The sequence below is a fragment of the Coffea arabica genome, chromosome 5e, assembly GCF_036785885.1.
Source record: "Coffea arabica cultivar ET-39 chromosome 5e, Coffea Arabica ET-39 HiFi, whole genome shotgun sequence".
NCBI lineage: Eukaryota > Viridiplantae > Streptophyta > Magnoliopsida > Gentianales > Rubiaceae > Coffea > Coffea arabica.
Genome location: NC_092318.1, coordinates 53,471,610 through 53,497,450, shown reverse-complemented (window position 1 = coordinate 53,497,450; position 25,841 = coordinate 53,471,610). Strand labels below are relative to the sequence as shown.

At 38.7% G+C, this 25,841-nt stretch overlaps 5 protein-coding genes across 9 annotated transcripts; 3 read left to right on the top strand and 2 right to left on the bottom strand.

Annotated features, from left to right (window-relative positions):
* Positions 1-1,136: 1,136 nt before the first annotated feature.
* LOC113743527 (NADH-ubiquinone oxidoreductase 20.9 kDa subunit-like) lies at positions 1,137-1,948 on the top strand. Its single transcript, XM_027271570.2, has 2 exons — positions 1,137-1,426; positions 1,595-1,948. The coding sequence occupies exons 1-2, from the start codon at positions 1,273-1,275 to the stop codon at positions 1,747-1,749; spliced, it is 309 nt and encodes a 102-aa protein (XP_027127371.1). The 5' UTR covers positions 1,137-1,272; the 3' UTR covers positions 1,750-1,948.
* A 1,829-nt stretch (positions 1,949-3,777) lies between these two features.
* Positions 3,778-8,557, top strand: LOC113687733 (peptide-N4-(N-acetyl-beta-glucosaminyl)asparagine amidase A-like). Of its 2 annotated transcripts, XM_072049348.1 has the most exons (5): positions 4,756-4,934; positions 5,222-7,497; positions 7,684-7,733; positions 8,070-8,154; positions 8,269-8,557. In XM_072049348.1, exons 1-2 carry the CDS (start codon positions 4,898-4,900, stop codon positions 6,361-6,363), a joined length of 1,179 nt encoding a protein of 392 aa, XP_071905449.1. In that variant the 5' UTR covers positions 4,756-4,897; the 3' UTR covers positions 6,364-7,497; positions 7,684-7,733; positions 8,070-8,154; positions 8,269-8,557. The 2 variants fall into 2 exon arrangements, with proteins under 2 accessions (XP_027061073.2, XP_071905449.1); XM_027205272.2 differs by having other exon boundaries at positions 3,778-7,497.
* Positions 8,558-9,017: 460 nt separating this feature from the next.
* On the bottom strand, positions 9,018-14,837 carry LOC113690098 (probable WRKY transcription factor 20). 2 transcript variants are annotated; one of them, XM_027207914.2, is made up of 6 exons: positions 14,345-14,837; positions 12,872-13,066; positions 11,399-11,939; positions 11,123-11,282; positions 10,887-11,042; positions 9,018-9,779 (listed from the first exon to the last, which is right to left on the bottom strand). In XM_027207914.2, the coding sequence occupies exons 1-6, from the start codon at positions 14,705-14,707 to the stop codon at positions 9,287-9,289; spliced, it is 1,908 nt and encodes a 635-aa protein (XP_027063715.2). In that variant the 5' UTR covers positions 14,708-14,837; the 3' UTR covers positions 9,018-9,286. The 2 variants fall into 2 exon arrangements, with proteins under 2 accessions (XP_027063715.2, XP_071905448.1); XM_072049347.1 differs by lacking the exon at positions 14,345-14,837 and adding an exon at positions 13,628-13,657.
* A 2,299-nt stretch (positions 14,838-17,136) lies between these two features.
* LOC113691044 (truncated FRIGIDA-like protein 1) lies at positions 17,137-21,331 on the bottom strand. Its single transcript, XM_027209221.2, has 3 exons — positions 20,319-21,331; positions 19,430-19,605; positions 17,137-19,334 (listed from the first exon to the last, which is right to left on the bottom strand). Exons 1-3 carry the CDS (start codon positions 21,148-21,150, stop codon positions 18,783-18,785), a joined length of 1,560 nt encoding a protein of 519 aa, XP_027065022.1. The 5' UTR covers positions 21,151-21,331; the 3' UTR covers positions 17,137-18,782.
* Positions 21,332-22,812: 1,481 nt separating this feature from the next.
* LOC113743503 (probable serine/threonine-protein kinase WNK11) lies at positions 22,813-25,310 on the top strand. 3 transcript variants are annotated; one of them, XM_027271548.2, is made up of 3 exons: positions 22,813-22,970; positions 23,803-24,306; positions 24,735-25,310. In XM_027271548.2, the coding sequence occupies exons 1-3, from the start codon at positions 22,968-22,970 to the stop codon at positions 25,134-25,136; spliced, it is 909 nt and encodes a 302-aa protein (XP_027127349.1). In that variant the 5' UTR covers positions 22,813-22,967; the 3' UTR covers positions 25,137-25,310. The 3 variants fall into 3 exon arrangements, with proteins under 3 accessions (XP_027127349.1, XP_027127350.1, XP_027127348.1); XM_027271549.2 differs by having other exon boundaries at positions 22,820-22,970; positions 23,747-24,306; XM_027271547.2 differs by lacking the exon at positions 22,813-22,970 and adding an exon at positions 22,983-23,205.
* Positions 25,311-25,841: the final 531 nt, after the last annotated feature.

Sequence of the window (25,841 nt, the reverse complement as noted above, 5' to 3'; positions counted from 1 at the left end):
GTTACTCTAAACCTACCCCATTTAATGAGAGTTGATTCTTTTTTTACCATTAATTCAAGTTCCCATAAAGTTGTACCATATTTAATGTGAGGGTATTTTAGAAAAATAGCAATCTAAATTTATTTTTCTAACAAAGTTAACTATTTTTTCTTAAACTGTGTGAAAAAAGAAATAAAACTATCAAAGTGGGACGGAGGGAGTATTATTTTTTGATAAAGTGAAGTAGAGAGCCAAGAGCCAACATTTATTCTTTTACATGCTTTGGTATTTGGATTGCTGCTTTTTGGTGAAAAATTTTTACGTTATCTTGAACGCATTTTAAATTATTTTTTAATTTCACATGTATCAAATTATTATAATATATTTTTTAATAAAAATAATAATCCAAACAAAAGTTTTTACCTCCTCTAGCACAAAAGTTTTTGTTGTATCGTACCATTGATGAGGAGGTTTTTTCATGGCAATTGGGAAGGGGAACTAGGAGGAATGGAGACTTTTGAGGTATTTTAAGACCAAAGTTTGGACAACTATATATGTTTGAAAAAAAAAAAATTCCTAATATAGGTGGGTTTAGATTTTAATGAAAAAAATTATGTGTAGATAAATTACCATCAATTTTGAATTTGAGAAGTGACAATCTTAAGTATCATTCTCGAGTTGCCTAATACTGAATAATTATATTTGTCTACTCAACTCATTATTCAAAAAAATAATTACTCGTATTTAATTACATCATGAACATGTTTGTGAATCGCCTTTTCCTCTTTTTAACCGCGAACATGTTTTTTGATATATAGATACGGTATAACATGCTACGAAAAATGTGCTAATTTTTTTTTTTTTTTTCAGATAATCTTGTGTCCAAATACGCTCACTCACCGCTAAATTGGAAGCTCAATTGGTTGAAGCTAATTGTCTGGAGCAGGCCTAACTGTGTAATTGTATAAACTCCATGTACGTCTTAGATGCTAGATCTCTAAGCGGATCCAATGCCTCGAACTAATGGGCCTTCAGTTTTCCCACTGGAAATACCTTGTTGAAAATCATTGTGGCCTACAACAAGAGGCCCAACTCAAATTATTCTCAGACCAACATATTTGTATGCCCGTGTCGACCCACCTAAAACCCAAACTTACCTTACCATTTTTCGTCTCCAGAAAACAGTGAAGCAAGCTGCAAAGCAGAGAGATTTTACGGTCCTCTGGGAGTCTTTCTTCGGGAGAGCAGCTGCAAAGAAGTGAAAAGTTGGAAGAAAACAAGAGCTAACAAAAAATGAATACAGACATCACAGCATCAGCAAAGCCAGAATATCCAGTGATAGATCGCAATCCACCCTTCACCAAGGTCGTGGGCAACTTCAGCACCCTTGACTACCTCCGCCTCACCACCATCACCGGCGTTTCAGTCACGGTCGGCTACCTCTCCGGTATCCGCAGGATCCTTTTGTCCTACTGTGTTCATATTTCAATAACCCATTGCTTCTTTTTATCTTTTCTTAGGTTAATTTGTTCTTCAATATACGCATCGTGGACTTGATCTTTTTTGGTCGTAAAAGTGAGATCTTTTTTCTTCTTTTTTTTCCTGTGCTTTCTAGGAATAAAGCCTGGGATAAGGGGGCCATCAATGGTGACTGGGGGATTAATTGGACTGATGGGTGGGTTCATGTACGCGTACCAGAATTCTGCAGGGAGGCTTATGGGATTTTTCCCTAATGATGGAGAGGTAGCCAAGTACAAGAAGTTGCTCTAGGGTTCTTGCCCTGTCTTGTGCTAATTTGTAGCATTTCTTTACATTTTCTAGAGATAGTTGAGGAAAGGAAGGAACTTTGTGACGGTTTTGGTGAAAAAGGTGCTATGAGAAATAATTAGACTCTGGCTACTCTTTGATTCGGATTGTTTTTGTTCTCAGTTTATATATTGATCATTCAAGATGCTTCTTTTACTCCCAATTTGGATTGTTGTCTTAGCCCTGCAGTTCTTAAGCTTTTCTTCTTCTTTTCCTTTTTAGCTGGACTCTAATTGGTGTCATTGTATTTTTGGGCTTTTTTGGGTTTCTGAAAGGCTTTCGCTGATGAATAGTTGATATATGAAACCGCATTGCCAAATATCTTGGAGTAGCATTGTCAAATGACTTCTGTTTTAGATCCCCTCATCTTTTCCTTTCTATCGAAAAAATAGAAAGATTTAAGTTGCTTAAGTTTGCTGTCTCGGTACTTGATTGAGACTTTATTTGCAGTGCTTGCTTATTGTCGTCGGTAGTGCCTAGGGCCTATGCTGGTCTTTGCTTATTGTGCTTGATAATTTGTCATGGTTACTCGTCCATCTCAACATTGAAGGTTTTATTATGATGAGAGCACTTAGAGCCCCTTTTTTTTAATTGAGAACTATATGATGCTCTAGGTCAATGGAAGTTGCATCTGTTGGCTTTATCATTACCTGGTTAATCGGACATATATTAGATGTTTCTTTTGGTTTTGCTAAAGTTATCCATAAGGAATGACAGTTTTTTAATATAATGGTTCTCCACTCTGGTCAGTTTATCGTTCATGCATGGAATATATGGTTCAAAAGTTGCTTCAAGGATGATTGCCATTACTGCAAGCATCGTTCTGCTTATATTGTAACCTGAATTGCACTTTGGTAAGTATGGACATCATAGTGAGTTCTATGAGTGGTCTCTTAATGTTATTTGAGCTCTGAATAGGAGTCTGTATTGATTCACGAACCAAGCATGCTTTGTTGAAGCTAGCATTTCGACAGTAGCTCATGAGTTTTCTGTAATCAAAATTGAGGTGCATACTTCTTTTTAGTTGTGACCATCAAAATCTATGTAGAGTTGATTTCTCAACAACAATGTACCCCTCATTCAAACCTGTTAGGTTTCCTTGTATGAAGATTAACACTTTGGATATTCTACTTTTCTTTTTCTTCCTTTGTTTCTTCTTACTACACTTCTTAATGATACTGACTTAAACAATGAGTTGATTGTCCTTATGAGTTAAAGATCCAAGCTTGTAGTAATGATTGCTCTTCTTTTATCTTCTCCAAATCCATGGTAATGCATGCCTTCGATTTTTGCTTTGGATGCAATGTATTCTGTCATCAGTTACGGGGCATGATGCATTTAACAGATGTCCAATAGAAAGAGCAAGGGATTATGGTTTAGATTTCAGTTTGCATTCACACTTGCAAATTGGTGAATAGTTCTACAATATACAGGAAGGCCATGATCCAGATGGGATTGTCTTGTTTATTGTCATATGTATGTGAATAAGCATCTTCCAGATGCGATGACACTGTTGGAAGCCAGCAGAAAGATTCGACAGTGGTCGTCACTGAAGTTGTGTGGTGTAAACAGGTGATGGTTAATCTTATTCCTCCTTAGGAAGATGGAAGAAAACAAGACATCCGGAGGGAAACAAAGACATCATAACTCATAGCTACATAACTGGTAACTCAGAATTAATCGGCCCTCTACTTTGTTTCCTGAAAGGGAATAGCAGGCTGGTAGGAGCATTTACTCCTAGCTCTATTTGCCTTAGCTTCATGAGCTTCAGAATGAACGAAAAGTAAGAGGGGACTTGAAGCTTTTAACTAACCTATTGTCAAGATTAATGGAGAAGCTGACTCGAATAGTGCAAATCGGACTCTGGCATTGTTGCTGGCGTAATAAAAATGCCCGCACAGACGGTTGACTATAGCTATAGTAGTACAAAATTCAGGAAGATTCTTAGGAAGTCGGGGGAAGAGTTGCGGATTGTTGCATTAAATACAATAAAATTTTCATCTTGGAAATTTTCAACGGGGTACGGTCCCATGACAAGAATCAAATGCAGCAAAGTCAGTACGGTCCGCTGGACACGTATAGAAGCTCTTCTCGTTTTCAACAGCCTATTCGATTCATCAAAGTTAACTTGTCATCATGTAGTTTAAGGCCACCAAACATCCATTACTGACTTTCATTGCTCAGGCTTCTGTTCAACTCTCCATCTGACTTATCGAACTCCTCAGAATCAATAGCTAAACCAAGTCCCGATCCAAGAAAATCGAAACCCATGTAAAATCTCCTCTTCTTTGAGTTCCCTGTCTATACTTATTCGGTTCTTCCTTGATCATCCAAACCAGACAATCCAAAAAACCAAGATGCAAACTTTTTTCCTCTCACTGATCCTCTTGTGCCTCGCTATTCCACCTCAGTCCAGAACGCTACCCCCTCCATCAATCCCACTTTACAAAACGCTCTTTCGTCTTTCCATCAAAATGAAAGTTAACTTGTCATTATGTAGTTTAAGGCCACCAAACATCCATTACTGACTTTCATTGCTCAGGCTTCTATTCAACTCTCCATCTGACTTATCGAACTCCTCAGAATCAATAGCTAAACCAAGTCCCGATCCAAGAAAATCGAAACCCATCTAAAATCTCCTCTTCTTTGGGTTCCCTGTCTATACTTATTCGGTTCTTCCTTGACCATCCAAACCAGACAATCCAAAAAGCCAAGATGCAAACTTTTTTCCTCTCACTGATCCTCTTGTGCCTCACTATTCCACTTCAGTCCAGAACGCTACCCTTCCATCAATCCCACTTTACAAAACGCTCTTTCCATCAAAATGATCGCAACGTTGCCTCACCGCAAGAATATTTTGAAGTCACCAAGCCACTTCCCTTCGACGGCGCCCACGCAACATGCACTCTCCCAATCCTCACTCACAATTTCAGCAACACTTACGGCCTTCCCCCCTTCTCCGTTCCTTACTTTCCGCCCCTGAATTGCATCTGGACTCACGTCACTCTCGAGATCCAAGCCTCTTGTCAAGGGGAGCAACACGACCGCATAGCCGCTCTCTGGCTCGGTGGAGCCGAGCTGATCCGCACCAGCACGGCTGAGCCCACAGCTGATGGAATTTTCTGGACGGTTAGGAAGGACGTCACCAGGTATTCTTCTCTTTTATCACAGAACAACCTTACTCTCTCCGTCATGCTTGAAAACATCGTTAATGAAGTCTTTACTGGCGTTTACCAAGTTAATGTTACCTTCCTTTACTATGATGCTAACGCCAAAAATGTTAAGCCTTTGTTAGCTTTGCCTTCAGAGAATTACTGGCCTAGTAGTAGGAAATTGAAATCTGTGTACAACCCTTTAGAACCACTGGTGGATTCTGAAAAGGGTTCCTTTGATTTACTATATGAGAAACCAGCGGATTTGATCATTCCTATTTCAGAGGTTGGAGATGAAGGGTATTGGTTTAGGATTCAGAATGAATCAGATATTCATTCCAGAGGAGTTCGAATTCCTCAGAATACATATAGAGCTGTGGTTGAAATTTACGTGTCATTTCATGGGGATGACGAGTTTTGGTACTCTAACCCTCCTGATTCATACTTAAAGGTGGCAAATGATGATGAGGCTCAGCATGTGAATCCTTCTGATTCATATGCAAACATGAATAAGGTGACTATGGGGCGAGGCCACGGTGCTTACCGTGAAGTTTTGGTGATGATTGATGGGAATCTTGTTGGATCAGTGGTACCTTTTCCGGTGATATTCACTGGTGGAATTAATCCCTTATTTTGGGAGCCAGTGGTTTCCATTGGAGCATTTGATCTTCCTTCATATGATGCAGAGTTGACACCCTATTTAGGCTTGCTTCTCGACGGGAAGGTGCATTCTTTTTCGCTTCGAGTGGCCGATGGTATTTCATTTTGGCTTGTGGATGCAAATTTGCATCTCTGGTTGGATGCTGGTTCAGAGGAGGTTCTGGCTGGAATTGCTTTTAGTTCTCCCGAGTTTTCTTTAGAGCGTGAATTGAAGTTTGCTGGGCTTGATGGAAAGTTTCAAATCGAGGCAGAGAGGGAGACTAAGATTTGTGGCTGGGTGAGCTCAACTGCTGGCAATTTTACTACCTCAGTTTCGCAAAAGTTGAAGTTCAAGAACTCTATAAAGTTTTATAACAATGGCACTCGGAAATTGGTTAAGCAGAAAGTGAAGGACAAGATTGAAGTGAGGATTGAATCTGGTACCGGTCACAGGATTCTCCATACAAAGACTAAAAGAACTTATCCGCTAAAAATTACCACTGAAACACTTCCTGGGGGAAATAATACTTATTCGATGATCGCTAGAGTGAAAAATTCGGTGAAGGAGAAGAAGACTGTGGGGGGTGCTAAAAGCACTTTGCAAAACAGCCAGAAGTCGAGTGGGTGGATGTCTGTCAAGGATCATGAAGTCCTTTCTGGTGGTGCAAGTACTGAGCAAAATTACAGTTACGAGGATGGGTTAGAATGCTACTCGCGGGTAGTTGAAGCTGAAAATGGTACTCTTCTTAAGGACGCTGCTAGAATTCTATGTGCAACTTCCTCTTAATTTTGCTTTTGGTTTGTTTTAAGAAATCTTTGTAGTTAAAACTTTTATGTGTGCAAATTCTGAAGTATCCCCTGGGGAATTCTGAAGCCCAGACTGAGTTAACCTAGATATACCGCGGTTGGTCCGGAAGTAGAAGCAAGCTGCCATAGATTGTTTGTGCTCTGCTGCAGTTTATCTGGACAGTTCTTGATTTAAACCGCTTGGTTTCAGAGGTTCTTTTAAGTTTTGTACAGCTACTTTAATCAGCTTTATTTACTTGTTTGTCCTAGCTTAATATACTTGATGGATGTTGGATGCTTTTTGCCCCTCCATTGTTGACCGCGGCAACCATATTGCTCCGCTGCTGCATTGGCCTTTTTCACGTCTTTTGGCAAAAGCAATACTCTGTGCTAAAACAATCATTGGATTCATGACGCTAAAATGCGCTTCCATGATTGAATAGACGGCTAATTCAACTATAGTAGAACAAGAAGACAACTGCCGTCCAGCATTCTGTCATCAACCAAGCTGACTCCATGATCCGTCTTGCTCTCCGGCAAACCAAAACATCTGGAGCCTAATGAAAATTTGATGAGCGGAAGAAATTCATGGCTAGGGGCCTAGGGCAAGAAAAGGAAAAGAAAAAAGAAAAAAGGGGGACGTGGAGAAGTATGATATGACCTACTTATATCTGGGTTTGGCGCGAAGTGGAGGTCCAAGTGGACGTGGAGAAGTATCAGCGGCTCCTACTCTGTGGCTCTAATAAATACTAAACCGAAAATGCCATGGCCAAAAATGTTGCGACTCATCAACGAACGGAACAAGTTAAAAGCTTTCTAGTTTCCCGGCCGACTTCCTGGCCCTGGCCCTGCTCTTAATCAAAAGCGAAGATGGGGTATGCAGTCGTTAGCGGCGGCTTTATACGAAGCTCAAATCAACCCACCACCAGAACCAGATTCCCCACCACAACACTTTCCCATCCAATATCTCTGGCTCCCAGTGGGAACACTACTAGTAGTAGTATTACTACAAGTTATGAATCTCTCAAAATCAAGAAATCAAAGCCAAGAATATCCGCCCTGGCCGAGGTTTCCAGTTTCACTTCTGACCCTGCCCGGGCTGTGGTCACATGGCAAATTGTTGTTGGTGCTTTAGGTACTCGACCTTGACCATGTTTAATTATCTTGGCTTGTTCGGGTGTTCACTCTCTGTCTGTCTGATGAGTGATGTCTGGGGAAAAGATTTTTTTTTTTTTTTTTAAATTATTATTATTATTAGTGTTACTCTCACAATATATGAATACAAACTATTCAAGAAGTCTTGCGTTGTAATTTTTGGCAGCTGGAATTACACCTTTTATGGTTGCTGGAATTGAGTTCGGCAAAAGAATTGTAAGCATTTCCAGGATCCTTCTGTTTATCGTACTACTTTGAATTTTGATGTAGAGAATGGAGTAAATTTGATTAGTACGTAGTATTTACCATCCAGATTTTATTATTGTCGATTGTTATATATGATTGAAAGGAAAAAGGAAGGAAATTTTTTTTTTTTTTTTTTAAAAAAGGAGCTTGGTGCGGTAAATTAGTATTATTCGTGCAAATACTAAAGCAAATATCTCTGATACTATGTGTAGGCAAAATAGAAAAGATTACTGAAATGCCTAGTAATAGTCCACGAGGTAGTATTACAGAAAAAAAAAAGAAGAAATGAAAAATTGCAACGTGCAGGTGAAACAGAGGCAATGTGGAGAATGTAAAGGGTCAGGTCTAGTTCTCCGGACTGACCAACAACACATCCGTTGTCCTGCCTGTGGTATCTTCTCTAACCAACTCTCTGTTTTCTTCAAACTGGGAGACACAACCAGAAGAACCTTCATCGCTGTGCATTCTTATTCTCTTTGACTGCATTCCTTTCCTTTCTTGGCAGGTGGATGGCTACCATGGCAGTCTTGGAGAAGATTCTTCACGGGTTAAAATACTATACTTTTCTTGCCTTGAGGATACTTGTGGGGTACATTGTTGAAATGTTGATAGATATGGATGCGGGTACGAGTTTATGGAGTCTGTGGGCTGTGTTTCAAGGAGATTTTATTCATGTAATTCTGGGTTTGGTTCGTACTTCATAGTAGTACACCACATACGGATTGTGACTCCTGTTTTGTGTAACTCAAGGAATTTGCAGTCATGCAACAAAATAACCACATTTGAGGATGTTAGTCTTTTCCCCAGAAAGTATCAGAAGAGGTGACAGACAAATACACCTTCCTCAACCTGTTTAATCGTCAGTCAGTTTGTACATGATGGATGGTAATCTTTCCTTCGATCAATCATGAATTTCGGTACATAAACTCCTGTATCAATGTAAACAAAAGAAAGACTGTAGATGTAGCACAGATGGAACTATTCTCACACTGATGGCGGGGCGGAAAAATTCATCGTGGTGGGTGGCTCCCATGACGAGGTTCTGCCATTTCCAAGTAGTGGTCCCTTTTTATCTTCGATCAGACGTATAAACAACAAATTAATGATTTCAAGATTGCCCGAGGAAAGTGAATGAGTAAGCAGATGGAGGAACGTTCATACCCGGGGAAAATTCTTTCATTAGTTGTCGCCAATCATGATGTTGGGCAGACGACAAGAATCCTGTTAAAATTGACGCTAGCTTTTACTTGAAAATGAGGAAGGGAGATGAGATGGATTTGCTACAAAAACCAAAAGAATTCGAGCACTTTTGAGGGTGCAATGTCAACCTTTACTGTATTCTAATTTACATGGTAACCAATACTATCTTACAGCATGGGCAGCTCTCAAACATAAAACTGGAGAGGCAGGCATTCACAAGTGAACATCGGTTGAATCCTTCGACCATTCACCCACCAAGAATCCCGAAAAAAATAAATGGTGGCATTATTTTTTCACTTTTCCTCCTCGTACTCAGTAACACTTTACGGGCCCAAAATTATTCTTCCAAGATTTTGTGGACATTGGTTTGAAGACCGCAAAGGTGCTGTCCCAAAACCACCGCCTTCGTCCAAATTTTCTTTGGATCCATATAAAGTTATTCCACCATTTACAACACCATAACATGCTGGCAATGTAGATGCTTGAACTACCATTCGAGTAGAAGCAGCTGCACGAACTTGGCTTTGAAGAGGCTCAGAGTTCAGCATTTGTAGCTGAGCATCAGGTCTATGCTCAGCACCATAGCTAATACCAACTCCAAGATCAAGGCTTAGTGGATCATCCTCTTCTGACCTAATTCTTGACATTGCACCCATCGTTGCTGGTCCTGCCATTTCATGGCTACTTGTTCTGGCAGTTGGTACATCATGATTGTGTTTTCCTTCATATGTCGTAATAACTGCTTTGGGATCATGCGATGCTCTTTCAACATGTTTCCTTACTGGACATCCTGCATGAGTGCACTTGTAATAACTCCTGCATCACACCCAAGTGGTGAGTCACAAAATGCTTGGAAGATAATTCCTAGCTAAATGGTAAAACTACACCCATCTCATTTAAGAAAATAGGGTGTGCATGGCAACTGGATAGCAAGGGCCTGGGTATTTTCTGTCAAAAATAAGAAACGCCTAAATGAGGGAATCATACAACTATAACCACCAAAGAAGATAAAAGGAGCAATACCAACTTGCTTATAATCCATAAAACCAAAATCCGATTGCTCAAGACTTGACTTCGCAGAATTCATGGAAGATCAATGATTACAAACAACCAACAGCTCATACATTTAAAAATATAAATAAATAAATGTAAGACAGAAATCTTGCTTAATACTCCATTAAAATACATAAAGAACGCTAGGCCTAATAAATGGAGGTTAGTTCTACAAGCAAAATAATTTTCCTTTATACAATGTGCCGTCTTAGTGATCACAGACCATGTAGTGTCAGAAAAATGTGGACAAGCACTATGTGCAGAGATTGCAACATAGCTTCATCTCATATTGGGAGTAGGTAGTTCAAAATGCAGAACAAAATCGATTCTAAGAAATTTTTTAAACCACTTATATCTCAATTTGTCCTCAACGCCTTGCTAATATGCAGAGAAAATTGGTTGCTAAATTCTATTGATGAAAGAAGCAAAACAACGCATGATCAAGTTCATACTTCTCCAAGTAGAACAGGATATCCCAGAAAAGCCAGCTTCAAAGAGAAGGTACAGTTACTCCATGACACAAATAAACATAAAGTTGAGTTTTTGGATATCAGTTGAAATGGGAGCATGCACATTGTATAATTCAACACCCAATCAAATGCAACCCATCCTTTCAAGCACAAAAATAGAGCAACTTATACAAGTTGAGCCATATCAGATGGTCAACACAGATGTGACACAAGAAGGTATTGATGTATTTGGATATAATGATGCTTCCAGATAATTTTCTGGATTTGGATAAAGGAATCATATACCACCACCAACGTAGTACCTTGTGATGTTCTAAAACAACGCAACTTCTGGGACAAGAGCATAAACAGCAACAATATACTATTAATCTGTATGCACAACAATAAACTTATTATGTACCTAGGATTTGGGTTTCCACGGACCACTTTCTGCCCATATTTACGCCACCGATACCCATCATCCAGTATATCAACCTCGCTTACAGTTTGAACAACAACACGTGGCTCACGGATAGGCTTCACCACTGGTGTAACATCAAGTGAACCATCTAATTTCCTGGTCAAAAATTTTACAGAATTCATAAAACAACCATAGGAGTAAGAATAATACATGGATCTTTTGTGAGATAAAAATACCTCCTCTTTGAAAATGGGTCATCTTCATCAATCTCATCATTAACACACTGCAATTTTGACAGGGTACCATCCAATCCATCATCATTTTCTTGCTGCAGAGATGGCAGAGGAGTGCTATTTGGCTCGACACTGGTATTCTGGCTGTTGACGTTTAGTTTGTCTTTGGCAAGAGAAGCAAACAAGAGAGAAGATATTAATTTACCATTCTTAGACGCATACAGCAAAATAAGGATCAAAAAGTTCCATAAAACTGCATTAATTTGTTAACTTCTTTACCTTCTTGACCAGTAAAAGTTGAATCTTTATCAAATTTCTCTTCTTGAATAGACAAAAGAGCACCAGGAGTAAATCGACGGCTTGGCTGAGGCTTAGGATGATCATGTGAACCCTTATACACAATTTCTGTTATTTGCCCCTCAGGAGAACGTTCAAATATCTTTTTCACTTCACAGTTAGGATACGTACATTTGTAATAGCTTCGAGGAAATTCACTTCCTTTTACAAGTTTCTGTCCATATTTTCGCCAATTATACCCATCGTCTGATGACCTGTCATTTGCAACTGATGACGTTGTATCTTTACTATCAGAATTTGATACTTGATTGCTGATATTTGGATGATTTTTCTGATTCAATACATCAGAATCAACAGCTATAGTAGCACTATCTGATATTGTGGTTGGTGCAGAAAAATTTGACTCTTTTGCCATCACCACCTCATGTTTAACCAAAGATGAAGATACTAATGACTGAGGAAGGCCCGAATCTGGAACTTGTCCAAGTGACTTATTATGCTGCTGGACTAAACCTGATGACACCTTCAAAATAATTCTGCAAGTAAGATTCCAGTAACCCCCAAAGCGGCAAACTAAGCAGTTAATGAACAGTATTGAACAAATCCACATATTTTAGCTCTTGAGATTTTGTTTAGCGTCGGGACATACTTACTATGACATAATATGGTTGCTGATAAAGGGCAGTCACAGGAAATGAAAAATCTTCTCTTCTCCTTTTGGTTAATAAAAGTTCCTCAGAAGAGGCGAAAAATATTTCCAAATGTATAAATACCATAGTCTTGTTCCATGATATTACTTATAATGAGAAAAAATTAAACCCAAGAAAAAAAAAACCAAAGATCTAATCCTTATGATTATGTACTCTTTGGCATGTCAACATAAACTTAGTCACAGGAAGGAAATAATGCACCAGTAAACAAAAGGCAGCTACACAATTTTTCCAAAAGAGAAACTCATCAGTCAATGGTTGGTTTCAAAACATTCTCATTACATATACATAGTGGTGCAGCATATAACTTCATTTTTTACACAGAATTTTTGAACAACAATATTTTTTTGATCTTTTTCCATCATGAGAACTTCAACAGAAGAAGAAATGGTAGCAAGTGAACTTCTAATAGCATAATAATATCCTAAGTTCAGGGTCATGAAATTTTAGAAAATAAGAGATCATTTCTACCTTGTTAAACAGGGAAAGGCTATTCACAATAAGCAAAGAAATATTAAGCGGACCATCAACATCAACAGCTTTCAAAATCATTCTTGCCTTATAGCCCCTTTTTTACTCACCAAAAACACACCAAACTAAAAATCCTTCAGGAGATTATCATTAGAAATGCTTAAACAACTTTGACCTCAGAGACTGTATAAGAGTACCTAGGTTCTCAACAACATAGAAATTTGAATAATTGTTTAAATCAACTACACAAGTACATTAAAAGTGATCAAATTACCGCAAGTCCAATTGGTCTCAATCCTGCTGCATCGCCTGAATCAGCATGGAACTGAAACTCAAAATTGCAGGAATTCGTCTTGTTTACAGTATTCAGACTGGAACAGTTTGTGAGATATGAAAATCCGGATGTCCCACTACAGCCTTGCATCATTTGAGGCATAGAAAAGGTGCCTGTAGTTGGAGAAGGCTCTGCCTGCAAAATTACAAGGGTGAAGTTAGCAGAATTAAGTACTAAAAAATCAACAAACAGGAATTAGCAGAATGAAATTAAAGAGCAATTGTTAATCTTTTTCTTCTGTTTTCCCACCCAACTTCTTGCCTCTCTATCTTCAGGGGGAGGAACTGAAGGGAAATTGTTAGTCTTTAAATGTTTATTGTCCTGGCACTCCAGGAGTGATTTCAAGAATGATTGAAAGTAGGTCCCTTCTTAGTAACAACAGTGCTCATTAATTTGAAATATGAGACCTAAAACTTCAACGTATCAGATGTGTTTCATGAGTTTCACACCAACAGAAGTGAAAAGATGTGTTCCTCTCTAGATGCCAAGAACAACTTAGTACGTGATTTTATGCATATGCAACATCATTTGCCCTATAAGAGCAACAACGGAAAAGAAGGAAGCACCCAAAAAGAAAAAGAAGGCAAAGATTCATTATGTGAAAAAACAACACTGAAGCTTAAAAAGTAAACCCAGAAAGCAAAATGTTCTAGAGAACATGAGGCATAAATCCACCAAGAAACAAATACAATACACCTCAAGTGCGAGCATCAGAATCTACGTCCTGAGACATCCACGCTAAAACACAAGTTCGCACATAATAAACTAGATATTCTCCACATAGCACTGAGATGGTAGACAAAAAGGAAATGATCCCAACAAAGTGAAATGTGATGATAAGAATCAGACATCCCATTAGAAAACTTCATATTCTCAGCCTACTGAGCGCCCAAGATGGAAAAAGGAATTAAAACGGACAAATTGCGACGTGATGTAAGGAACCAAACATCCTATCATTAATTGAAATGGTACTATCCACAAATAGACTACAAAGCATTTTACAAAGCAGACCTTCACATCATCCAATTCCTCAAATTCTCCACTAGACACTAAGACAGACATCTAACATCATCAAGGCACTCAGTTTCGCGACACCCTTGACGTCAACAACAACATCCCATTCCCCCAACCAAAAAAGAAAAAGGAAAAAAAAAAACATTTGAGCTGTAAAAGATGTCCAAGTTCAGAACCATTCTTTTTTCATATTTGTAGCCATTTTTTTTTATTTTAGGAAGTACGGTGTCTAAATGAAACAGAAAATGGGTATCGGATCGGAATCTGAACCTAAAGCTAAGGCTAGTTTAATTTTTACTACCAGAAGTAAAGAGGGAAAAGAAAAAGGCTCTTGTTCTTCCACTGAAAAGTAAAATCAAAGCTGAAGATAACCCATTTAATCTAAAATAAAAAGCTAACCTTGATGTTGGAGAGTAGAACAGGGGATTCAAGAAACGACGTCGGGCTAAGCCCAGGTGGGATTGTGAGGGTACAAGGTGACCTAGAGATCGGGAGCTTGGCCGGAGACATGAGCTTATACTTAGCACCGCCACCACCGGCGGCGGCGGCGGCGGAGTGGTGGTATGCTGCAGCAGCTTCTGAGTAATTTCCATTTCCATTTCCATTTCCATCCCTGACTCGCCGGAGAGATGAAGTCAGCCGGCCGTCCATCTCCACATTCGAACAAGCACCACTTTGCTGTTCTTCTACTTGCTGTTGCTGCAGCAGTTCGAAGGCGTGAGGGGAGTGATAGCGTGATTGCAGTGAGGAGGCTTCTTCCATTGGAAAAGCTGAAGAGAACGATGGTGGGAGGACGAGGGAGGACCTCTTTTTGCTGCTTCTTGTTTAATGGGGGAGGGCTATTTTGGTAAACTTACGTTCAGGGGTGCTTCAGTAAATTCGAGTTTTCCTCTGAAACCTGTGCGCGGATTAGCATTGGACCGATGTCTTTGTATTTATTGAGTAGATAGAAATACACTACTCCTGGAAGAAGCTTTTGTCTTTGCACCGTATTAGGGGTATGATTGTAAATACGGAGTTGTGTGCGCGAGTAGACTTGTCAGTAAGGGACCAGTAGTTTAGCAGTTTTACTGGGGTTGTAACATACGTGGATTCTGGACCTCATTGCCTTGTCTCTTTCCCGGTGTTTTCGAACTTCTTGTCTTAAAACCTTTTCCCATGTTATATAGTTCGTTGAATTAGAGTAAATTTTATATACACTGATAATATATATATTATCATGATTAGATACACGATATATATATAAAATTTAAATTTAAATTATGTGTCACGTATTTAATGATGAAAATATATACACTATCAATATATAAAAGATTAATCCATAAAATTGTGCGTTGAAGTAAAATTGCACTCACAATTGTGCGTTGAAGTAAAATTGTACTGAAACTCTTTCTTAATATGTGATATATGTAAAATAAAATTGTGATTTTAAAAAATACGTAAAAGAAATATTTTTGAAAAACGTACAAATTCCGTATCAAAAAATCACAATCCAAACAACGCCTCTCATTGAACAAACAAGATGGATTCCTCTTCTTACTCAAAAATTGTTATTATTGCTCGGTCCTCACGACTTAGGCCTCAACTCTCAAACTTTTTTCTTTGATTTTCTTTTTCAAAAGATTTGAATTCTCCATTAGTTCAAAAAAGTCAGTAGCATATTAATTGTTCTTAGTGGTTTTTGTACTCTCCGCTCGGACTTATGAGCAGAGAAGCGAGCAGCATTCATTTCACTAGCAACGACCAATGGGATAAAGAGTGATTACTACGTTTAATCCAACTTATGCATCAAAACTATGATTTGCAACACTTTATCCGCTTTTCTTCTGCCTTGCATTGCTTTTATACGGAAAAGCGGAATTTTGGTATTCTTAACAAGACATTACATAGAAATGTTTGCTAAAGACTAATTAAGATTAAGAATGTATTCAAATATATGGTGTGAGGTTAATGGATTTGGTATCAAGATAACTATAGTACTAATTGCGTTTTTGGTTAAGAAATCACTATTAGGTGACTAATCAAATAGTTAGATGCAAAGAACCTGAGTATTGGTGGAGAATCATCATTCACTTTATATTGTTCCCCATTGACAAGCTACCATAAAATCAAAATTGGAGAATTTTATGCTGAAAAAATTAGGGCTCATAGGTGACCTTCTTTCTTTCCTTCTTTCTTTGTTTTTGGTTTAGGAAAAAAAAAAAAAAAAAAAAAAGAGTTTAGGTGACAATATGTTATTCATGGGAAAGCAAACGGAAAGCGTGGGGTTCCATTTCATGGAGCGGATTCCAAATGACGAACAAGTGTGTCAGTTGTTGTTACTAGTACTTATTTTCATTACTTCTCTTTTAATTTCCTCCCCCTCCTCCTCGTTTTCTTTAGATCTTCTGCTTGATTAAGCAAGATTTCATTATTCATGTCCCATCACTCATCTTCTCCTTGTTTTCTTCCTTTTTTCTTTTTTTTTTTTACCCTGAATTCTATGTTATCTTTTACTAGTCACAAAAAAATTTCACCTAAATCATTTGTCTTCCTAGAACCTTAGAGATTTTAGTGGACTATTTTATTCCAGTTCTATAAACGTCATGTGATTCTTCAAAGAATTCACGAATATATGCGCCACTCGGGCTCCAGAAATTACTACAAAACTTAGAAAATCGTTTTTATAATAACTTTTAAGGGCCTTAAATGCCACCAAAACTAAACTGGTCTCTAAAACATGTCAAGAGACTGACTTGTAACGAATGAGGAAAAAACGAAACTTCCAATTGCTATTGTGCCAAGAGATGCCCCTTTAGGTAACGCTCAAACCACACCGCAAGGTTTCTGTAAAAAGGAGAAAAAAAAAAATAAAGGTTTTGAGATGTCCATTTCCAGCTACAACCGCCAGGCACTTCCCCAACTACTTTCTGAGAGGTTTTGTTGTGTTCGGATATCATACAACCACAGAAACCTTATGAATGATAGCCGATTCACCTTGTTATCTTGCATTTTCATGTTGTAATATCATCAAGATTTCGAGACCTAATGTGCACATACCTGCTAGAGACTAGACACCTGTAAGGTGCTATTTCCATCAAATAGAAAGCATACTTCGTTGAATATAAGAGAGAAAGAGAGAGAGAGAGTAAAGCATCTCATACCTGTTAAAACACCGGAACAGCCAATAAAATAGACTTAAAATCAGACAGTTGAAATAATTACACCCCAGCTCTCATAAACTTCACAGTTTGAATCCACATCTTTAGAGTTTACAAATAGACAGAGGAGAGCAAGTACTATTCTGTCAATAAAATTTTAAATGCATGCATATCTGTGTGTGTGTGTGTGTGTGTGTTAGAGAGAGAGAGAGAGAGAGGAAGGGTGTTTTTGGGGGGTGTTGGGGGGCTTGGGCTTGGGCTTGACTGGACAGGAAGAAGATCCTATCCATCTCAGGGTCTGTGGAATCTGGATTTGCAGAAGGCTTCTGCACCATTTCCTGATAAAAGTTTGTCAGAATGGACAAGACTTTATTAGAGATGTTCAACACAACGAGGTTGGCGGCCAAATATAACTACTCTCAAGGCCCGAAGCAAGTCAGCATCACAACCTTAGCTCCACTGCAAATGGCACCCGTTACGCACACCCTAAATATGTGCTCTCAATATCCAAAACAAACAGGATCAAGAATTTGTCCACTTTCGGTCATGATATCCTCCACAAAAAGTTCCCAATCAACAATTAGTCATGTCAACATATCAGCCAACTACAAGACCCACAGCCTAGTAGCTTCCCCATCATGGAGAAGCATTCCACTTAAAAGTTTGCCCATGCATATAAGGCAGCAAAACAATTGGTTTTGCTACACAAGTAATTATGTCATGGACACTAGGATTCTCATTTAGGACAAGACAATGATGAAAGCTTAATGTCACTAGGATGAAAATGTATTTCTAACGTGAAAGGCTACATCACTAAAAGGAAACTTATGTACAAAGGCCTGTCGATGGTAAAAAAATCAACCATGGATGTTCCGCACCAGCGCTTGCAGATACATCTAACATCGATTGAAGAAAAATTTGACCTTGCACTCACTGAGCATTAAAAAGAGTACTCAGTTCTAATGATAAGATGCAGTACCAATACATAGCGTTACAAGCTTCAGACTAAAAATAACTAGCCCATTTAACTAGCCTAGTAAAAAATAAACTCATGAACACAAAATAACGGGCCACTTAAATTTGCAACTTCAATCCATGTGGTAAATACAGAATTCCTGGCATGCTTATATTCTTAAGTTCTGAGAGGCAGGATTATTATGATATCTTAATCAGGATTAACAAAACAAATTAGCTGCACGTTTCAACAGAAATAAGAGAAAGGAACAAAATACTATTAAAAAAAGGTTTGACCTATTCTGACTAAATGAAAACTGTAATTAAGGTACAAGGACATATTTAACTGGAACAGTTTCCAATGGTGGTTAACCCCAGAAATCTCTTTTAGCAAATTTCAACGTGAAACCACATGATTATGGGAAAAAGAATGGGAATGAACTATGTGCTTATGCCACACAGGATGCAAATGAAACTACATGATTGTGGCCTAAAAGGATCGGAACTGGAAGATAGTTTGGGAATATGGTAGGCATCACTGATCATCGGTAAGTGATCTCTTAAATGCCAAAAGGATGTACACCTGAAAATTAATTCAGGGGTACCACCCATCACTGACATATCAGTAACTTTCCAGAACCAAGTATAGTATCTGCTAAATGCTGGTCACCAAAAGCAGTATGCTTTTGTGCTAACCACAGGAGAAAATCAGGGGAAATTAAGAGACCATCTATAAAAGCAAACTACTGAGGATAGTAAGCTTGATGGTACTGAGGTGGGAAACCATATCCACCATAAACAACTGACCTATCATAGTAACTAGGTCGCGTGGAGGTTTCAGAAGGGTATAGACCGGCTACAGAAGGGTCTATATGGGTCCCTGGCAACCCATAAATGCCAGCAGATGTGCCTCCATATGGGGCAACAGCAGGAGTTGAGCCTGCCAAGCCATAGGCTGCTGCAGATGTACTGAGGTATGGATCTGCCAATAAACCTGCCATCTGCATATGAGGTTGTTGGACTGTTGGAACAGTTGGATAGGTAGCAACATTCTTTTGGAATGTAGACCTGCCAGCAGCTCCAATCTTCCTACTCTGCTTACCTACATTGGGCTTCTGTTGTTGAGCTTTGACTGCAGGGACAGGTGCAGGTCGCTTCTTACTTGTCCTTTCTTTTTCTAGCTTCTCAACACGCTTCAGAAGGATGTCCTTTGAATACTGAGATTCCAAATTGTGATCTTCAATAATTCTAATGACTGATTTGAGCGAGCTAATTTCTTTTGCAGCTGCCTCATTCTACAAGGAAGAAGGAATGGGTTACTTGAGCAACTTAGGCAGATTTCAATCGGTGAAGAAGTCTACAGAAGACATGTTAAAGTATAGTAGATTACTAAAGATTGACGAGAACTCTTTCCATCCTTGCGAACTTTCTGAGCAAGTTTCTTTGAATCTAATACATAGGTTTTCAGCAAAGGCACCGGTGGGAACCTGTCCGTCATCTCAAATTGGAATACGAACTTAACAGCCAAAAGATGTTTGCCCTCGCCAATAAGTTTCTGAATTATGTCTGTCACAAACAAGCGAGGAAAAATATATTTATCAGACAATTCAGAAGAGATTCAGCGGTAATCCAAGAGCATATTCCATAAATGCATTACATTTTTCTTATTAGAGTATGCAATCATTTGTGTAATGACTAACAAACTTTAAGGCTTAGCCTGATGCAAAGATAATTAAGACAAAACTTGCAGGGGACTTCACAGCTTAGTCCGGCTCTGCTCTATTTCTCATGCACAAGCATCCTGTCAGTACAAGGAGCGAGAATTCTCTCCACAAAATAGTTACGTTAACCTAAGGTGTTCGTCCATTTCCATTGTTCGGGTACAAAAATTGCAAAAGTTTCTACAAGTTCTAGATAACTCTATTCACCATTTCACAGCCAAATTCCAGATGCAATTCCCAGTTAGAGACAGTTTACACATAGAATTCCACTTCTTTCACCCCAATTTAGGTGATGGAAGGCAAATTCAACAAATAATCAATAAAGCAATACATATAAACCAGGGTGCAAAACCTAACTCAAATTCAGCTCACAACCACATGGCTACTAGCCTTTTCAAATCTTTCCCCAATAAATATCCATAAATTCAACAAATATCCCCTGAAAATAATCACATGTCACTGCCTGACCACTAAAAGCGTACAAAAACCTAAGAAATTATTCACTTACACAAAGTGAGTAAAAATGATGATGAGCATATTAGTACAATAAAAAATTACCAGAAATCTTATCGCCAAACTTAAGGGCACGACACAACTCCACAACCTGTCGATACCTCGCGATTACAGCAGCATACTCAACCAGCTCATTCAAGTCAAAACCATCATTCTCCACTAACCCAAATGCAGCCAACATATGCAAAAAACACAACTTTTCCAATCCATCCTCCTCACCTCCACCATCACCACCACTACCACTACCACTACTGGCGGCAGCCAATTTCCCCTTCCACTCAGCCGCTATCGCCTTCGCCTTCTCCTTAACCCCGTCCCTAATCTCCACTTTAGCCCTCATCAACTCCTCTAACAAAACCACGCCCACCCTCCTCAACCCACCCAAGTCCACACTCGTACCCGAACCCGAATCATCCGCAACCAACCCCTGCATGGCATCGACAACCAATTTAGCTGGGTCCGGCGCGTACTTCCAAGCGTCCGCCAATTCGACCCGAATAGCAGCCCGTTCTCTGGGGCGGTCGAGTATATAATTTCTCAACCCTAACCCATCCATATTCTCACAGAAAGACTTCAATTCAGCCCGAGCCGGAACTGGGTTCGACAAATCCTTGGCTGGAGTTTCTTTCTGTTTGGGCTGCTGGGGCTGTGGGTGGGACAGGGGTTTCGGGTCGGGTTTTTGGGATTGGAGGCGGGAGAACTTGTGGAGGAGGTGGGACTGGAGGGAGGTGAAGTACGAATCTAAGTCTTCCCATTTGAGATTGGTGACAGAATAATGGGCTTGAAGCTCTTCGAATGCTGATTTAAGTTTGGCCTTTTTTCCATCGACCAGTTCTAGTTCCTTTGAGATTGATTTCTGGGTGGTCGCCGTCGCCATTTTTTCCCCCGCTTTTCTGTTTTTTTTCACAAAGTGAATTTTTATAGGGGTGAAGAATATATTGCAATCAAATGGAGGAAACAAGTCGGGTGACTTGAATTCAGGATACCGCCCGAACCAAATTTGGGGATAATTGAACCCGAGCGGATCCAAAATGGGCTTAATTTGATGTTGGTTCTCGAGAGTACCCGTTTGGAATTGAAGTGATTTAAAAAAAAAAAAAAACACTTAACACAAGCGTTATTAGCAAATATGCTTTTAAGCCTTTACGGCGTCAAACACTCGAGCTCCTTATGTTAGTTGTCAAACGCTGTAGAAATACTTTTACTACTTAAAAGCATTTTTTTTTTCTCGCAAACGCACTACAACTCAAAATAGGGCTTAGCTCTATATCCTATCAAGTAATTGATATTCCTTTTTTTTTTGGTAATAATTGATATTCCTATTTGCTTTTGAAAAGGAAAAGTAATCCGTAGTTTTATGTTTTAGTGCTCTTTCCATCAATTTATGTTGTCCAAAATGATAGAGAAGATTTACCTTAAAAACCCTTGCTTTGGATTTAAAATCTAATTAGCCTTGTTTGGATTGCTTGTTTCCGTCGGAAAATATTGTCGTTTTCCGTGATCACATTTCCCTATCACCTTTTTCTCTCACATATATCAAATCGCTACAGTAATTTTTCCATGAAAAATGACGAAAAATGCAATCCAAACACAATGTATTAGAGATCTCAAATACACAGCTTTGCTACTGAAATTGATCAAAACTTTGTATTTATTTTCTTGATCTTCCTAACTCGAGGTACATTGAAGTTCATAGCGAACCAAATTCGATTCAACTGATATAAATGTACAGATATTTGCTTGGCACGGTAAAACAAAAGGAAGCCGGTCGGGAGAGAGAGAGGGGGGGGGGATTGATTTTGTTCATAAAATTATGTACCAATAAAAATGCTAATAAAAAATAAAACCTTAGCAAATGAAGTCAGCCTAAAAGGATAAAAAGGATGCATTAACTTTCAGTCTTAACTTAAATTGTCAGGTTAAAAAGAAAAGGAAATAGAGGGAAGCACCACCTAATATTGAGCCTTTATCTCTCATACCTTGTTCCTTATTAGAGGATATGTCTTGATCTTCTTATCTTCTAACAAATCTTAATAAATATGTATGCATTATCATATCTTGTTCAATTATTTTCCCACATACACACTCAAAACGTGGGATTTGTAAACTCAATCAAATCAAAGAATTGCCAAATCCCATGGAATATTTATCTTCACCAGTTCAATATATATACTTTGTAATTCTGATCATAGAAATTACAATGATAATAATCCGTTCTTGCGTATTCTTCTTTATTTTTTATTTTTTTTTGGGTGAAGAATCCATAATAGAAGTAAATCAGAATTGGATCCCTCTACAAATTTATCCACGCGCAAACAATTTACTTGTGCTAGTAATTAGTAGTGCTAAATTAGTGCTAGTAATTAGTCACTGGTAAGTAATAACCCTCGAGTTTTAGAACCACAGTAAAACCCACCGAACAGGGGTTAAGACCCAGTAAATGCAGAGCCGTCAAGAGTCAGCCGCCCTAGCTGGCTTTGGCTGACAAGCCCCCAACCGACCAAGTCGAAAATTCCCCCTAGTCCCAAGCACTACTATATAAACCGCCACCTCAATACTCTTCATCATCTTTTTCAATGTCGCATGTTTTGTCTCGTCTTTTTACGGAAGCAGCAGTAAGCTCTAAGCTTCTGTTTAGACTTTAGTGAAGAAGACAAAAGTCTTCTCATCCACCCTTCTGGGCCTTCTCCCTACATGGTAAAAGATCCCATCTTTTTCGTCGTTCCCCCAACCACCCCGGGCTTTTGGTCTATTTCGTGCATGTTTTCGTACGGTGGTTTGTTGGCATGTTTACTTTCTCGTTAACAAAGCTTTGAACTGCCTTAGAAGTCAGGATTGCGCATCATAAGTTTTGAATTTTTTTTTTAAAAAACAAAGAAAAAACTTCTGGGTTGACCATGAAACTCTGATCTGTATGCAAAAATATGAGAAAGTGAGAATTTTTGGAGTTTTTTTTTCGGAAAATTTCTATGAATTGTCAAGTTTAGGAGTGTTGGTTTTTTTTTTCCCTTTTATTGCTTTTGCTATTTGGGAAGTTGTGTGGTTCTTTCGTTAACAAGAGATTTTCAGAATCGGTTGTACTGCTCTTTTTTTTTAGCTAAAGAAAATCTTTTGGATAAGTATGAATTTATCTTTTTTTATTTTAATATAAACCTGTGAAATCGTGAATTTGGTTAGTTTTTATCGTTGGATAATTGCTGTTATGTAAATTTGCGTTTAGGAATTTGATGGTTAATTGGAGTCCCTGCAAATTACTTAGAATTTCGTTTTTTTTTCTTTTTTATCTGCTTCATTCATATAAAAAAAGGAAAAGATAAAAAATTGAGATCCAGAGATTGATTGCATCATTTCAATTGGCACTCATAAGGTTGTGTATTGCTTTTGACTAGTATTATGTTTGCTTTGATTTGAATAAAGTTTCGATCTTTTTATTTATTGAAGCTGCCAAGTCGTAAGAATTTTTTTGTCATCAGGCCTTAATCGGTTTTATTGTTGGGATCTGAATAAAGTTTTGGTCGTTTCATTGAAGCTAACAAGCATGGGCTCTGATGCGGCCAATGCAGACACGGAGCCATTCGTGGAGGTTGATCCCAGTGGCCGATATGGCCGGTATAATGAGCTTCTGGGCTCAGGATCAGTGAAGAAAGTGTACAGGGCATTCGATCAAGAGGAAGGAATAGAGGTGGCTTGGAACCAAGTGAAATTGCAGAAATTCTGTGAAGATAAAGCTATGATTGAGAGGCTATATTCTGAGGTTAGGTTGCTGAGGACATTAAAGAACAAGAATATTATAGCCCTGTACTCTGTGTGGAGAGATGAGGAAAAGAAAACATTGAATTTTATCACTGAAGTTTGTACTTCTGGGAATTTGAGGGAGTACAGGAAAAAGCATAGGCAGGTTTCGTTGAAGGCATTGAAGAAATGGTCCAGGCAAATTCTCAAGGGTTTGAACTATTTGCATACTCATGAACCCTGTATCATTCATCGAGATCTGAATTGCAGCAATGTGTTCATCAATGGCAATATTGGACAGGTATAAACATCTTTTATTAGTTGTCTGTCATTGATATTGTCGTTATTTGCTTGGATGTTGTTGAAATTTTGGAAATGTAGTTGCTAGATAACGACAACGGTGTAAATGTTCTCTCCTTTACTGATAATGCATTAGTATATGCCTGAGTGAAATTTTAAATTGAGTAAATGAGATTGTTTGATTTTGCTTTCTTTTTTAGAAATAGAGACCAGGATCAATAAGATTAGGCATGCACAGCACGTGCCAACTGTTATCTCGCTCCTCTTAATTGAACCTTGTAGAACATGTAGTTTTTGGTTAGATAAAGAAAACTCAGGAGTTGATTTTGCAATACTTTCTTCCTTTTGCGGCTTAGGAAATTGTGATATTAGTTAATTGCTTGAAATTTCTGCGGGGGGAACTTTACAGTTTGTTTTTGACTTATATAGGTGAAGATTGGTGATTTGGGATTGGCTGCAATTGTGGGGAAGAGTCATTGTGCACGTACAATGGTTGGCACCCCAGAATTCATGGCCCCAGAGCTATACGAGGAGGATTACACCGAGTTGATTGATATATATTCATTTGGTATGTGTGTGCTTGAGATGGTAACCCTTGAATTGCCCTACAGTGAGTGTGACAATGTTGCAAAGATATACAAGAAGGTGATGTCTGGGGTGAGACCTCAAGCCATGGACAAGATTAAGGACCCTGAGGTGAAGGCATTCGTAGAGAAGTGCCTTGCAAAGCCAAGGGATAGGCCCTCAGCTGCTGATCTTCTCGAGGACCCGTTCTTTGATGGGATAGTTGACGATGATGACGATAATGCAGAGGATAATATTCGTCTATGATGACTATTGATTATAGATGTAAATGTTGGTTTTGCTAAGTCAGCAAGCAACCTTGTTGCATTGTTTCTTCAGCTTTCCGCCCTTTTTGCCTCTGACTTATTAGAGAGGCATGGGGAGGATCACAACTGGTTTTGGATGATTTGTTTTGATATTAACAAAGCTGTAGTTGCACAACCACACTATTATGTTAGTATTAAGTTCAACAAAGACAATGAGTAGGATGTCTGAGTTGTACAAGAAAGAACATGACCAAAGAATAAGTTGTTGAACAAGATTTATAAGTGGTTTTGGGAACGTTTCGGCTCCTCAAGCAAAAGTCAAAAGTATTAGTACTAATTTATTTGTCGATTGCTGAGACGCAATTCTGATCAATGGAAAAAAAAAAAAAAAAAGAGTTATGTCAGTACAATTCACGTAAAGCTAAAGACGACTTGCAATTGCATAGTTGCAAGTCATTAGGTGATTGATTCTTTTGAAACTAAACGCTGGCAAAGATGTGCAGCCTAGCTAGTACACTTTCTTCTGGTGCTGGCTGGCCGGTGGGGTGATTTTGTTTTGTTTTCTAGTAGTATTTCACTAGTATTTTGTTGTGCATTGGTGGCGTCCAACAAGCCAAGATTCCAACCTCAAAAGATTAAAGATTGAGGCCGAAGCAAACGACCTTCTGACTTTTTTACGAATTTGGGCCTTTCTTTGGCGTAGGAG

Bases quoted from the DNA above. Each gene is read 5' to 3' on its own strand.
- LOC113743527 (XM_027271570.2), top strand. From the start codon at position 1,273: ATGAATACAGACATCACAGCATCAGCAAAGCCAGAATATCCAGTGATA. The intron at 1,427-1,594 runs GTATCCGCAGGA...TGTGCTTTCTAG, and splicing joins CACGGTCGGCTACCTCTCCG to GAATAAAGCCTGGGATAAGG.
- LOC113687733 (XM_027205272.2), top strand. From the start codon at position 4,501: ATGCAAACTTTTTTCCTCTCACTGATCCTCTTGTGCCTCACTATTCCA.
- LOC113690098 (XM_027207914.2), bottom strand. From the start codon at position 14,707: ATGGAAGAAGCCTCCTCACTGCAATCACGCTATCACTCCCCTCACGCC. The intron at 11,940-12,871 runs GTAATTTGATCA...ATTATTTTGAAG, and splicing joins TGAGACCAATTGGACTTGCG to GTGTCATCAGGTTTAGTCCA. The intron at 11,043-11,122 runs GTATTTTTATCT...ATTTTTGACCAG, and splicing joins GACCCATTTTCAAAGAGGAG to GAAATTAGATGGTTCACTTG.
- LOC113691044 (XM_027209221.2), bottom strand. From the start codon at position 21,150: ATGGCGACGGCGACCACCCAGAAATCAATCTCAAAGGAACTAGAACTG. The intron at 19,606-20,318 runs GTAATTTTTTAT...TGTTTGTGACAG, and splicing joins GTTTGGCGATAAGATTTCTG to ACATAATTCAGAAACTTATT. The intron at 19,335-19,429 runs GTAATCTACTAT...TCTTCCTTGTAG, and splicing joins AGAGTTCTCGTCAATCTTTA to AATGAGGCAGCTGCAAAAGA.
- LOC113743503 (XM_027271547.2), top strand. The intron at 24,307-24,734 runs GTATAAACATCT...TGACTTATATAG, and splicing joins TCAATGGCAATATTGGACAG to GTGAAGATTGGTGATTTGGG.